This window comes from Micrasema longulum, unplaced genomic scaffold (genome assembly GCF_059751315.1).
Source record: "Micrasema longulum isolate JH-2025_06_02 unplaced genomic scaffold, ASM5975131v1 h1tg001012l, whole genome shotgun sequence".
In the NCBI taxonomy this organism is placed as follows: domain Eukaryota; kingdom Metazoa; phylum Arthropoda; class Insecta; order Trichoptera; family Brachycentridae; genus Micrasema; species Micrasema longulum.
In genome coordinates, this window is record NW_028278200.1 from 840,332 (window position 1) to 856,175 (window position 15,844).

Here is a 15,844-nt window from a genome sequence, read left to right on the forward strand (position 1 = left end):
CTATGAAATACTGTACAGCAAAAAAGATAATTTTTTGCTTCTTATTAGTACCTAACATCTAAAATCGGTCATTGCATTGGCCACGCACCTAATACGTCACGATTCATGTTCATTTTCAACTTTGTTCCAAACCATTCAAGTTTGTTTAGAACATTGTCACGAATTTTGACGTCACAACTATCAATGCCAAACATGTCGCGTTTTTCTAGTGACATATTTTTTAATATTTTCTTTTTAAAGTCATATATATATATATATATATTCAAAGCCAATCAACAGGCTTTAGTAAGCCCTTACAGATTGGCATTAAAGAGTAATAATGAAAACATTTCTCCACAATATACATTTTGATTTTGAAAATACAATTACTTATTCTAAATCCATTTCATACATTTTTATACGTATTCGTAGTACGTAGTACTTGATATTTTTCTATTAAACTTATTGATTTTACTTTCAATTTCAGGTAGGGATTTTTCGAGGTGAAGTTAAACATTAAAAAAATAATTATTCATAAAAGTACTTATTATTATTCAACGTAAAAGTATTTTTTTTCAGTACCAAGTACGGATTAGAAATTATACGCGTTAAGTCAACGATATAATGACTACATTTTTTTAATTTCAATATTTCATGTAGCAGTGGCGCACGTTATGACGTTTAATAATAACTGAATAAAACATTTTTTTATAATTTTATATATTTTGTTCATTAACGCTCAAGGGGCATTTACAAAATAATAAAATACCCGCTAACATACTTAAAAATAAAACACGAAATGCACAGAAAACAGATATGAAATCAGTTAGAAAAGTTAAAAAGTTAGAAAATTAGAATAGATATAATAAAAAAGTTATACAAAGTAAAAAAAAAAAAATGATGGTAAACAAGAAAAAATGGCAATTACCTATATAAACAAAAAATACAAAGATGTAAGTTAGTGAAAAAATTATGTAAAGAAAACAAAGTAAAGAAAGTGTAACTAAATAATCAAGCAAGCATATTATCGCGAAAAAATATAGAATTAAAAAATGTGTATTTGCCAATACTTAAATGCAATTATACATTATAGCAAATAAAAACTAGTATGGCAATAAAAATAAACAAGTAACAGAAATTGGAGACAGAAAATGATAAAATATGTGATTAAATAATTAGGTGAAAAGTGAATAACATAAGTAAATAAATAAGTTAGATGTTTAAATAGTTACAACAGTAAAAAAGAAAAATAGAAGAACACAAATTGAAAAGAAAACATACAAATACATAACGAGTTTTCTGAAATTTAACCATTATAAGTTCAGTAAGATATAAAATATTGAAAATATAGAAAAGTAGACACATAAGAAGTCTACAAATAACAATGAAATCGTAGTTAAGAAATATTCATGTTTTGAATTTATGGAATTGAATTACCAATAATAGTTTGACGAGCTGCTACAAATAAACTTGATACTTTGGACCTGTAAAACACATAGTGAAGTATTGGAAAGAATGTCTGCAGCCACTCCATAGTCCATAAGTATTACATTTACATAACCTATACGGTCTCGATATCAATGAATCGCTGTGTTGGTTGGAAGAAGTACTGGAGTAATGAAACAATAAAGTACTCCTAGTGTTGACAGCAGGTACTCTAAAATATATCAATTCAAGTATTTTTGAGACGTCAGAAAGTGAATTTGCCATTTTATACAGCACAATGAAATCATTTAATTTTTCTTCTTTCAGAAAGCGTCGTTGGGTTAAGCAGTGTTAATAAGTAGTCATTATTCAAATTTTGTATTGGAATGTTTAATTTGTAGTTAATGTATGGTAGAAATTTATGTTTTATGCTTTCTATACTATAAACATAAATATTATAGTAAGATGACCATATTGATGAATTAAAGTCCAAATAACTTCTTACAAGAGAACAGTACTGTATTTTTAGTGATCTCATGAACTTGAAATTTTTTGTGTTTCTCAAAATAAAACCCAACATTTTTAATGCCTTGCTTGAAATTTCATTGATGTACAAAATATAATTTTTGAAAGAAAAATACCCGAGATCTTTTATCACTGATACTGAAAAAAGATTAACACCATCAATACTGTAATAAAAAATAAGCGGTTTTTTTATTTGATGAAAGCGAATAATTTAACATTTATTAATGTTCAATTACATATTATTTTATTTACACCACTCATTCAGAGAATCGAGGTTTGTTCGAACAGAAAGGCAATCTTTGCAAATCTTTTTTTTTTTGATTTTACAATGACAATGACGTCATTGAATTTTTGTGTGAAATCGTTGATAAAAAGTAAAAAAAGCACTAGACCCAAACGAGAAACTTGAGGTACACCATCGGTAGCATTAAAAGAATAAGAGAAAAAAGTGTTCACTTTAACAATTAACTTTCTATCATTCAAGTAGCTAATCAACCAGCTTAAAAATTTACCTCCAAAACCCAAATTACATAATTGAGTAAACAGTAATTTACTAATACCTTGTCAGAGGCTTTACAAAAGTCAGTGTTAACAGAGTAAATTTTTTATTTCTTACCTAGTGATTCACTAGCATTATTTTCATATGTAAGCATGTTAGTGAAGGTAGATCTATTTGATGTAAAACCATATTGCCGAGGTACAATGACGCTCTTCATTTGCACCGATATTTTATCAAGAACAAGACTTTCAAATAACTTTGGTATTGTTGACAGGATACAGATTGGCCTGTAGTTTGTAATGTCATTCTTATCGCCCATTTTGAATATTGGGATTAGGTAGCTAGATTTTCATTTATTTGGAAAATAGCCTGAGCATAATGAAGTGTTAAAAATATTTTTAGTTGGTTTAGCTTTATAGGTAAAGAAGATTTCAAAAACTGTGGTGGGATATTATCGGGACCAGCGGATTTACTAACGTCTGTAGCTTTTCTTTTATTTATAACATCATTAAGAGTAATTTGGCAACTAGATGTATTCAAGACGCCATCTAAGGCCATAGAAGCAATGTCATCATCGGTTATAACATTGTTAAAAACACTTTTAAAATAATCTGCAAATAAGTCAGCTACTCTATGTGGGTCATCTCCACTAATGTCATTCAAAAACATTAGAGATACTGGATTCATATTTTTTAAGATAATTGGTTACAGAAAGTTATGTTTTGTTAATATAAGATTCATAGCATGTTCTTGATAACTTTTTGCAATCGGCACATAATACATCCTAGATAAAAGAATATATATATATATAATGCATGTTCGAAAAATATTTTGTAATTTGCTGTGTAAGATAAACGGGGAGCAACGTTATAATGATAAGTAATTACTCGTATCTAGTGCCAAAATATTATTTTGTGTTATTTTCTTGAGGTCCTGGGTTTAATTTCTAGCAGGATGGATATAAAAATAAATTAAAAGATGTTTTTACGATGTTGTAGATAAAATATTTAAATAAATGAATTATAATAAAGTTAAACATTAAAAACAAGGATAAGAAGTTACAAGTCCAATAGAGTTTTAAATGAGTATAAAAAACATTATTATTTACGCTACTGTTACCAACGAAATTAAAGTAAAAATATGTTTACCTAAAATCACACGCCATACGAAACCTTTCTAGTTAACACGCCACCACGCTATCGATATATCGATAGACACGAAGACATATTTTCAAAGGCATTCTACAAAGAGAAAAGCACGCTAGAAAAGTTTTCTTGTAATGAATTTCAAGTTCAGTTATGTAAGAGTAAACACGAAACAATTGGTGCGGAATACCGGACTTGGCGCTGGAAGCAGCTCTCGGTTCAGGGCGACCTCTCGAGCGACGGCGGCGGCGGCGTGGCGGTGGCAGAGCTGCGGGGGGCATATATACCGCGGCGCACAGTCTGTTGGAGTAGTCGCACTTCATCCGTACCTTCGATAGTCAAGTTAGTGCTGTGTGTCATTATGTGCTCGTTACTTCGGATTACCTCGTTCCTGGCGCTGTGCGTGCTCGTCCTGGCGCACGCGCACCAAGACAGCCAGTGGAGCCCCTCTTCCAAGGACGGGCACCAGAAGAAAGCCTCCTTCAGGGAATTCGGCAGCAATTCGCTGAACGCTCGGAGGTCCAAGGCTGATGATGATGAAGAGAGTGCCAGAGCCGACGAGGATAGCTGGTGGCCTTCAGCGGAATTCGCCGTTCTCCAGAAGGTCTACGACGATTGCAGTTCTAACGCTGAAATGACCAACTGCTTGAAATCTAAGGCTATCAATGCATTGAGCAGGGCTATCGACCAGGTACATTGTGAAATTCAGTATTTACTCAAATAGTGTTGTTTCGTATGTATTTGTGTGTTTTTGTTTTCGAAATGCAAAATTTGGTTTATAGTTTATGTTTTGTGAAAAGATCTTCACCGGCAATAGATAAAGAGTTTAAAATTTATTAGAAACTCAAACTTACATTACGTTCTCCCTGAAATATTCATTTTTTTTTAACTAAAAATATCTGAAAGCGGCAATAATTCGTAAATATGTATTTTTGCTAAGTTGTTAAATATTGTAAAAAAAAATATGTTAGAAATTCGAATTATTAAAAAGCTTATGTTCTTAATTTATTAAAAAATATTTAATGAATGTGTTCAAAATCACTAATACATTTATGTTTTCTATAGGACTCCATCCAGCTGGCTGACGGTTTAGTGCTGGTAAAGCAGAATGAATCCCAACCTTCCACCAATACTGAGCCTAGAGGACTCGGAGCCATGACTCCTGAGGAGAGGTTGGATGCTCAGCTTAAAAATAAGTTCCAACAGCTCTTCGACACTCACACCCTGACTATGGATCTCGCCAGCGAGGGACGAGGAAAGAGTTAGTAACACATACATTAACATTATTATTTCTCCTGAAGAACTTTAAGAAACTCATACTTGAAGCATTTATGCTAAAAATAATACCATTTGATGCTTACTACCACAATAGTATTGTTTTTGTAGTTACTTATTTATTTGTTGATTAGGTCATATAATTAAATAATTATAAATATAGCAGTAACTTGTCTGTTATAAAAAAAATAATTTAAGTTTTGAGAAAAGTATTATACTTAAATAATTATTACTATAAACTATACGAAAGCTATAATAAAAATGGAAAGGACAATTAATATACGTCAAATAATATGAATTGCTTAGCAAAAGATTTTCACACATTTCAACACAGATGTTGAACCTCTTTTATTTTGATCTTTTGTACCACAGGCAAGGCCTAATTAGAACAACCAGGGCTGAGAAAAATTACATTCAAATTATGTGATTTGCAGATTTCGTCATTAATTTGTGTTTTTTGCTCAATTTGATATTTTCCAGGCAAGAAGGTGCTTCCATACCTTCTGATGGGAATTATCACCACTGTGAGTGTTGTGGGTGGTATCGCTCTTAAAACCCTGGCTGCCATCGCTGGAAAGGCCCTCATCGCCAGTAAAGTAGCCCTCACCATTGCTGGTATCATCGCCCTGAAGAAACTCTTCAGCCATGATGGAGGACATGGAGAAACCACCTTCCAGGTCCATGCTGATGGTCACAACAGGTAAAAATAACTAGAATCACCCGTGAGTGGGATTTAAAAAAAAATCATGATATAATAGGAAAATATCACATAGGTACTACGAATACCGATAAAAATACATGAAATGGAAATATAATAATTTATTGTATTTTTAAAATCAATATGGATATTGCAGCGAAATGTTTTAATAGATAAATGTAAAAAAGAAATTTTATATGAATACGTTGCTAGAAAAACGCGATGTGTTTGGCCTTGTTTGTTGTGACGTCAAGATTTGTGATAATGTTCTAAACGAGTTTCAATGACCGGAAACAAATAAACATGAATCGTGTTATATTAGGGGCGTGGCCAATGCAATGACCATTTTTGGGGGTTTTCGAAATTACAAATTTAAAAACATTTTTTATTCTACTAATAGTTGGCAATTTTTTTTTTTTTACTCAACAGTATTTCATAGACCTTTATTATTTTAAAAACGTTAAAAAAAACCTGAAATTTTCCTATTGCGTCTTATTTAAAAAAGAAAATACTTTGCGTGTTTTTTTTTAATGTAATGGACAAACCTCCCTAAAAAATATGATTTATGCTGTACGTGTTATATTTACAAATATAACAAAAAAATAAAAGAAAATAAATTACATAAAAAATTCCACATACACAAAAATTTTCATAATCTATAAAAAAAATTAAATGTATTTTGCAATCAAAAGTAAAAAAATGAAAAATTTCTTAACATATTGACAATGCATGTAGATTTATATTTAAATAATCCCCTAAAAATAAACAGCTAGCTATGATTGAAATAAAATGATTTCACCATAATTGAAGATACATATAAAGAGGAACAAAGTTTTCTTGCCTCGATAATGTGCATAGATTCAAACCTTAATCGGAATGCAGTTATTTAATTAGCTGAATCACAAAATGAAAAAACGTTATGATGTTTATTGATAAAAATACATTTAAATTTAGTTGTATATTAAAGGCGCTTACTTCAATAATTAATTCAAAAAATATAAATTATGCATTTTAGAAAAAATTGTTTAAAAAAAGTGTTTTGCATAATAAAAGACCTACATTGTGTAAGTTTGCATGCGTTTGGAAATAAATAGGAATATTTAAAACACGCTTTAAACTTTTTTTTTGAATTCTGTCGTTATCGTGTTTATTTAAATGCTTAAATACTTATTTAAGGATATATTTGTCATACCTACGTTAACTATTTCTCTGCAAACGGATATTACGAGGCTCTTGCAAATCAATATAGCACTTAGGGCACTGCATTGGTACAACATTTGCAGCGTATCTTGATAAAAAAATGTTACATGAAGGTAAGATGATCAGTCTTTCGCCTCAGGTACCAGTCCAGGGACTATTAAATATTCTAGTGTGAAAACACTCTTTTGAATAAATATTTTATTATAAACTATACTAATGTAATTAAATAATCGTATATTAGGCTGCAATCGCAATTAATAAAAGATGATATGTACGATTATTGGTATTATTTTTCTTAGAATTATTTGTATGATTTATTCATGGTTTTTATGTGTACATTCAAAAAGTTTAAATAGCACAGACTAAGAATGATGGTATTTTATATTTAAAAATGTAGCATTTATAATAAAATATAGATTTTTACATATCGGTTTGCCAGAATTACTCGTAGACTACCGTTTGAGAAAAATATGTTTTAAATTATAGATATGTACAACTTTTAAAAAAAAGTCATAATATATAAGATTTATACTCTAATATAAATTATACACTCTAATTTGCACCATCACTTTCAATCCCACCCATTTAAAAACGTACAAATCCCAACACATTTTTAAACGTAAACAAATTTTGTCATTTTTTGGACTTGTGGTTGTCAGGTTTACTTTGATATTTATTTTACTCATCCAAAAGAAAAGTAATTAAGAATTATGGTTTGTGAAAAAAATATAAGATAAGAAGCAATAATTATAATTATTAAGTACACAGGTACAACTTATTTTCCATTGTATTGTATTCTGTATAAGAATTTTTAAAAAATACATTTCATAATAAAACAACAAATATAATTCTATCTATTTTGTTTAATTCTTTATTTGAAGATCTATATGCATGTGAAATTGTATTGACGAATAACTTCAAATTGTATGTTATTTAGTATGTATTTTTGTTGAATTACCTTATAAAATATTATAGTAAAAGTGATGATACTAGTAAATATGTATATTCGACTGTTTCATATTTATTTTCATTAATATTTTCATGCATTCCCGTGCTGATCGTATAGTCCTATCACTTTATGTTTAATTTAAAGTGGAGACTTGTTATTAATTATGTGTTATGCGATGTTTTGGAAACTCTCTTTAATATATTGTCGTGAGACAGTCGGATCGCCCCAAACAAAAGTGTTGACTTATATTGGATAAATGAATGATTACAGGAGGAATTACTACGTAGTCCGACCATCCAAGGCCGCCGCAGATCCTTACAGGTATTACGACCAGACCATGTCCGCATCATCCACTGTTTAAGGTTCTCCAGACCTCGTGTACAGCTGTGAGGTACCTCCATGCAACGATGATGGAATTGCCTGACTGACCACTATGAGCTGTGTATCGTTATATTAATTCGGTGCTATAAATAATGAAATACTCTCAACTGTTACTTATTACTTGTACCTTAGGATAATAATTTATTTATTATTTATTTCTGTTGTATATTATTTATGTCTTTAATAATAAAAAATGAATTGAAATTGTGGCGTTTGCATGTTATGCGTACTTTTAAACCCTTATTTACAATGTTATGAAATTACAAGTCGATGGTCTGTTTTAATGTATAAAAACGACAAATTTTATTGCGCCGAGAAACGGATAATTTTATTTATCTGTGCCAAAAAAGTACTCCCAATTTGGTTTAAAATAAAGTAATGTAATAAAGCCTACATTTGTGATATAAAAATCTTCTGAAAAAAAAACACGGGGATTAAAACTATTATTTTTAATATACAGACATTTAAAATACCACGATAAATATTACTTTCAATTTAATTAATGAGAAATTAAAAAACTAAACCCAAAATATTTGTAATGAAAAAAAAAAACGCAAAGAATAAAGTGCTAAATAAAAAATAAAAAAAATATTAAAAAAGGTATCACTATAATTCTGTAAATCAATAAAAGAATTTCTACGTTTTCTGGGTCGAAATTTTCGTTCAACCAGTTGTTTATATCATTTTGTGATTAATGATAATTTTAGTAACCTAAAGTTAACAAAAATAATGTAATGTTATTATTGACAGCCAAAAAACGAGCTGATAAATATGTAGGAAATGTAAATATGACTATTCAAAGAAGTGAAAATGACCTTATTAATAAAGAAACGTTTTAATTGTGTCATTTTCAAGATGCATTTGATGTGCACGGAAGTAGGTAGGTACATTGTGTATATTATCAAACTAGTTTTTCTTTTAAATGTACGTATATACCTATATGTATATACCAAGCATAAACTAGGGAAATCGGCAAGTGGAATATGAATCTCATGTTCGCGCGTGGTACACTCGTTCGATTCCAACTTTTATCTTTACACGTAGAAAAACATACATTATTAATGAGTGATTAAAGAAAACATGCATGCCCGTGAAAACCATGTACGTGTTTGCAGATTGAAAAAACTATCCATCTGCTGACTCGTAAGAACATTTACATCTTGAATAGATGCGCGATGGCCAAAGGTCTAAGAAAATTTCAACCTATGATAAATTTCGAATTAATTCATGTTTCCAAATAAATAGCAGGTACGTATCCAATTAAAAGTTCATTTGTATTAATTAAATAAATTAACACCCACTTTTAATACAACTGAATAATAAAATTATGACAGAACACAATTATTTTTCACAAAACAAATGAATAATTTTGCTTTCATAAAAAGTTGCTGAAAATTAAATGAATGCTCGTTTTACATCCCCGCTTTGCGAATTTAGTCATATTTTTGTACTTTGTAATTCATTGAAAGAAACATTTTATTAAGTAATTACGTAAAAGATTTTTTTTATTTTTTATATTTATTTTACTTTTTGTACATAACGTTAATTGTACATTGGCGGGCTTTTTTCCAAATTGCAATTTCTTCCAATCAACCAATAAAATAAAAGTTTCATTTTTATAATTTAAGTTAAAAACCATATTCAATAGAAAATAAAGATAAAAAAAAGCTAAAGATATTTAAAAATATAAATAAATGTGTTTGTGTATAAATTACTTTAAAACAATAACATTACTCAATGGGAAAATAGAAAAGAGAGGAATGAGGAAAGGAGGAGAGATTAAGGAAGAGAAAGGAGATATTTCTTCAGAAGTGATTTAAACAGAGATATTTTCATCTGTAACTTGTGCATTTTACAATAATATTTTTGAACATTGAAACAAAACGTCAAATTCAGTATTTTAAAGTACATTTTAGGTATTTAATTTATGAACTAATTCAGGCCATTTTTAATGGTCCAAAAAAAAAATTTTTTAATTTAATGACAAATTAAATTACAATTAATTTTTAAAAAATATTTCATGTATGCGTTAAAAAAGTAAAAAAATAGACAGTTTTCAGTTTCAGTTTATTTGTTTTTGCAACTAGGTAAAGTTTGTGAACATTTTAAAAATTAGAAGTTTAAAAAATAATAAACCTCAAAAAGTACTCGTAGTTACACAAAACTTATGAACACCGATTTGATATAATATAAAGCTAATCCAAATAACGAAAAAAGTGAAGACTTGTATTAATCCATGCATCAAAACCTAATTACGTACTTTCTTTCGAATTTGAATATTTAAATATAAAACTCCCGCAACATGTATTAAACAGAAAAAAGGCAAAAGTCTTATAAATATATTCAATTATTAGGGTAAAAGTGGGATAGTCGCCACACTTTTTGAAAAATGCAATTTTTCGACAAATTTACGAATTAAACTGCTTGATACTTTTGTGGCGTTTAGTTTACCTATTAGATAATATTGTACATGTGTAAAGTATTTATTGTATTTTTTTTGTAAGAAATTATTTTCGCAACCCCTATGAATGAGGATAGTTGCCTACTCGATGGGATAGATGCCTCAATGTTATTTTGAATGGTGGGATAGTTGCATTATGAAATCAGTTAAAACAATATTTTTTAAATATAACTTTATTTTGTCACAATCATGTTTGGCACTTAAAACTAACATTGTAATGAATTATACCTTATAATTAATTCGAAATTATTTATAAGAACTTTGCACCTTTCGAGGCTATGAATTTTCCCGGTGAGTTGTTTAACTGGGCCCTCGTCTCATCGCTATTAAAAATAAGATCTGGTTTTCTTGTAAATCATGCTCCGTCATTACTTCTAGCAAAAGTTAAGTCCTTACGCTCGAGTAACGGACAATCCTTTAGCCTGTCTAATACTAAGCTTTGGATGGCGTTTTAAAAAAGGTCGTAGCCGATGAGGTCCAGCTTTGCGAGTGTCATCATTGAAATTAGTCTTAATACTAAGATTATCATCAAGGTCGAATTCCAGCCTCGGTAGCATATCTCTTGTCAAAGGAAAACCCGCTTACTCTAGTTTTTGGATAAGCACAACGAGTCGTCTTTTGTTTTCCAGAATAAAAAGATATCAATCAATTGATAGGTAGTCAATTTGAAAGAAATAATCAATGTTAACAAACAAGTTAGACAAAAAGTGGCCAAAGAAAAAAAAAATATCATCATGCCCTTATTTCTGGCCTAAAAGTTGATATAACTCGTTTGTTTTAATTAATTATTTTTTAATAGTATTTAGTATAACAAAAGTATAAGGATACAATTAATCATTATTATTACCAACCTAAAGTTAATTTTTCAGTATTTTGTTTCTCAAATTGCCTCTAAAGTGTGCTGACGGGATGTTTTATTTATGCCAAGAGTCTTTTATTTTAGAGCATCTTCGGTCCATATCTCGCTTCGATTTTACGTACGTATTTGCGTGGCATTGCTGGAAAATAAAAATGCTGAATTAGTATGGGATAGATGCCCCTAATGGCAACTATACTCACAAGGACTGGGGCATCTATCCTTTATGGAGGGGATAGACGCCCTTAAATATGTGAAATAAGCTAAATAAAAAAATACTTAAACAATAATACAATATTTGTATTTAGTATATACATTGATCGTAAACATAAAAATATTATCACTTACCTCATACACTCAAAAGTTCCGAGCGAAATGATAAAGTAGGAAATCGAAATCCAGCAATCGTTCGCGCGTAATCACCTATTCGACACGTTCCTCACTCACACGAACGTCACACCGCGATGCACTGGGCAGCCTGGCGGATAGAGGGGTAGAGCTTTGTTTTAAAGTAAAAATCGGCAGGGTAATCGTTATGCATGTCTCTACATGATAATCGTGGCATCTATCCCCCTACGGCAACTATCCCACTTTTACCCTATTTAACATAACCAAAAATATGAGTTATATGTTTTGGAGATTATTTATTTGAATAATAAAGCCTTAGAAATTCAAACAACATTATAATAACAGAAAAGTTACCTAAAGGGATATTTACAGTTTTGTGCTTTCATATTTTTTATTCAGTGACATTTGTTTATTGAATTAATATTTAACATTTAACAGGTATTTTTATAAATCATGAAATTTATTTTTGAACAGCTTGCAATCTTGAAAGTCTTATCAAGGCTATTAAAAAATTCAGCTAAAATTAGTAAGGACCTTATATGTGTCCGGGTAAAAAAATACAAACAAGTGTTTTTGACTCGATGACCACTTTCGGGTCAAAATCCTGAAAAAGAAAATTAGTTGGGGATAAGTCGACCTCGTAGCGTAGTGCCGTTCGACATTAAATATTTTTTTATAAGGTGGTTCTACACTGCAATATTTCATTGTTTCTAGATTGGCACCCGAAGCGTAAATTACATATATGTATACAATTTAGATACAATTTAGCGTAACAAATGATCGAGACACGCTGCAATTAACGTTTCAATGCAGTGCCCTATGCACCCTGGGTGTGGAAAAGGAAATAGTGATGGCGATAATGACCACCAGGTATGAAAGTCTGATTTTTCTTCTTCTTCAGCCTTATTCCCTCTTCTGCTGGATAAAGGCCTCTTCCAAACGTCTCCATTCCTTCCTATCACCCGCTTTAATCATTCACGTTTTACCGGCAATACAGGCAATGTCGTTGACCCATCTTTTCTGTGGCCTTCCAACACTTCTTTTGTTTGCCCATGGTCTCCACTTTATTATTCTGGGTATCCACCTGCCATCATTTTGTCTCGCCAAGTGTCCTGCCTATTGCCATTCCAATTTCGCTGCACGATCCACGATATCCACAACTCCGGTTCGGCGCCTTGTTTCTTCATTTCTTACTCCGTCTCTTAGACATACACCGAGCATCTGTCTTTCCAAGGATCGTTGCGTGCATTTTAAGTTATGGCTACTTTTTTGTGTTACAGACATGGTTTCTAGTCCGGATGTTGTCACCGGTAATATGCACGATTCATATACTTGTCTTTTCAAGCATATAGGGACTTCTTTATTTTCAAAAATATATTTTAATTTTAAAAGCAGCCCAACTTAGCCCTATTCTTCTTGGTAACTCCGCTCTCTGGTTATATTTACCAAGTTTGACTTTGTGTCGTAGACATATAATTGTATTCAAGAAAAATACACCTCATAATTATATGATAACTTGTATTTAAACATAAATTAAAAATACTTAATACGCTTCACCTGATTTATTGTGACCAATTAGCACTTTCATTAACGACCATCTTAAGACTAATAAATAATGTACAGTGTTAAGTTTATTTTTGCAAACTAAATGTTATCTTGAGTAAAGTACAAAAAATAGTCAAAAGATATACAATAATATTTCGGTGCAACAAAATGGGACAAAGTTTAATGCAAACATTTCTTCTGCAATGCTATTCTCTGTATTGAAACAAACAATGTGAAATTCGTGAAGCAAAACACGTACCTAGCGAAATAACACACAGTTATTCGTCAAATTAAGCTTGTTAGTTCCTCCCTTCCCTCACCCCTCTAACCATCCCTCCACCCCACCAGCAGCCCTAACCCTTCCTTGTTTACCCCCTGGAACAGGGAAAAGGAAAGACGCTCCAATATGCAAATATCGGTTTTGAATGTTAAACAAAAAGTTTACTCTGACTGAGCTATCGTTAAATGAATAGTGTGGTGAGATTGAACTAACTTTGATATTATTTTTAATATTGAAATCAATGGAAAAACAAAGTTTCTCTTAATTTATATCCACATATAAAATATGCTCCCTAGTTAACTTAATTAATTAATTCTTACCTATTTTATTTTATTTTATCAAAGAGCTGCCAATGAAAAAAATAAATCAAGTGGTTTTTTCTTGAAAGGATGGTAATGTGAAATGGATTCGTTCAAAACAAGACAGAAGTGGACTAAAAGAAATATTGTTTATAAACAAACAATAAACAAACAAACAAACAAACCATCACGCCGTTTCCCCGTAAGGGTAGGCAGAGAGGATAAAACGCCATATCACTCTATCTTTGCACACAGACCTCGCTTCCTCTACATTCATACATCTTCTCATGCACGCACGCCGATCATTCCTACTTTTGACATGTCTATCTTCAAGTATTTGATGGACTTGATCGTGCCATGTCTTTCTCGGTTTTCCCTTTTTTTGCATCCATCAACATTCGCATCGTAGATCCTTTTAGCCGTTCTTTCGCTGTCCAATCGCTCTACATGTCGAAACCAACGCAGCACCCCTTTCTTGATTTTGTCTATAATGCATATCTCAGCCTTGCACAGTCCACGGATCTCGACATTTGTGCACCTATCATACATCGTTTTACCACAACACATTCGCCGTCGTACAAATGTTCTAATCCAAGAAAGATTTTTTTCTCAATTAGTCTGGGTGTTGTGGTGTATTTTTCATTACCTTCTTCCATATCCCCTCTATCCCCCCTGCTGACAAGCCTCAAAATAGAGGCTTAGCGGGTTATTCCTTTAAAAAAAAAAAAAAAAATTACCGCGAGTAAGAAAATATTTTTATATCCGATTTCCCGTAGTACTTAACTTCCTAAGTGTATCGCAGCCCGACTGCTCTTTTAATCGGAATACATATTAGCTTGGCAAATTACAAAACGGCTCCGTATTGTAAAAGGGCCAATCGACGATTAGACGTATTGCATTTTTGCTGAATTTTCACCCACGCGCCATAATCAATTTTTTTTCCTAATTCATTTCGGCTAACTGAATGATCAGCCTCTATGTTTTTTATTTATCTAAAAGAAGCTACGGTGCTCATGGTTTCAGGGGAAAAACGGACATTCACTCAATATTTCCGGGTTTTGGGATAAGAATATGACTTGATATGGCCAAAATACCCGAATACGCATTGGTGCGTGTAAAAATAATAATAATAGAGGTAAGAAATAATATCGTTGTCTATATTCTTTTTTTTAACACAAAATTTGGACAAAGGTACAAGGATTATTTTTCTGCAAAATGTTTTACTATGCTTTTTAATAAAAAAATAACAAACAAACAGATTTAAAAAAGATTAATCAAAATCTGGCTGGAGAAAATCAGGATCAAAGAAATAAAAAAATGTTTGGATGGCACGTGAAATATGCAAAAAAAAATTCAACACTCTACAATCGTCCTTAGAACAGATTTCCCTAGTAAGGAAGACTCTTTAATTACCTTTGTTTATAAAAAAATTTATAATAATTTAAATAAATAAAAAATACATACGGAACAATATTTTGATGAGTTTTGGAAAGAAAAAGTAAGTTTTTTTAGGTAAGTAAGGTAAGATTAGGTTGGTTGTGTTTTCTGCTTATTTTAATTAAACAATTAATAACGAAACAAGGATATTTTCTTTTAAAATAAAGTAAATAACATTATTCTTTTGGTCTCTCTTACGCTCTTTATAAAATATCTAATATCTTCGCCAATTTACATTGCGACTAAACACGGCTAGCCAAACTTTGAAAAGTAAAGTATTGACAATATAGTCAAACTAATAAATAAGAAATCAAACACTGATTTGAGTCTAAGGACATTCAATCCATCTGATCTTCACATTTGTTTGAAAATGCCCTAACAAGGCGAAACAATTGTCACGAAATTTTTGTTTTTATATTTGTAAAAATAAAATAATGTGTTCAGTAGACTCGAATCAGTGTTTGATTTTTTATATTATAAGTTTAAATATGGAGTTCTACAAAATAAACTCGAAATCAATCAATAAATCAACAATATAGTTTA

General features: G+C 30.8%; 1 protein-coding gene across 1 annotated transcript; it reads left to right on the plus strand.

Moving 5' to 3' along the window:
- Positions 1-2,580: 2,580 nt before the first annotated feature.
- On the plus strand, positions 2,581-8,279 carry Osi21 (Osiris 21). The gene is made up of 5 exons (XM_088232728.1): positions 2,581-2,626; positions 3,609-4,264; positions 4,639-4,834; positions 5,329-5,548; positions 7,965-8,279. Exons 1-5 carry the CDS (start codon positions 2,581-2,583, stop codon positions 8,053-8,055), a joined length of 1,209 nt encoding a protein of 402 aa, XP_088088854.1. The 3' UTR covers positions 8,056-8,279.
- Positions 8,280-15,844: the final 7,565 nt, after the last annotated feature.

Bases quoted from the DNA above. Each gene is read 5' to 3' on its own strand.
- Osi21 (XM_088232728.1), top strand. From the start codon at position 2,581: ATGTTAGTGAAGGTAGATCTATTTGATGTAAAACCATATTGCCGAG. The intron at 4,265-4,638 runs GTACATTGTGAA...TGTTTTCTATAG, and splicing joins TGAGCAGGGCTATCGACCAG to GACTCCATCCAGCTGGCTGA. The intron at 4,835-5,328 runs GTTAGTAACACA...GATATTTTCCAG, and splicing joins CAGCGAGGGACGAGGAAAGA to GCAAGAAGGTGCTTCCATAC.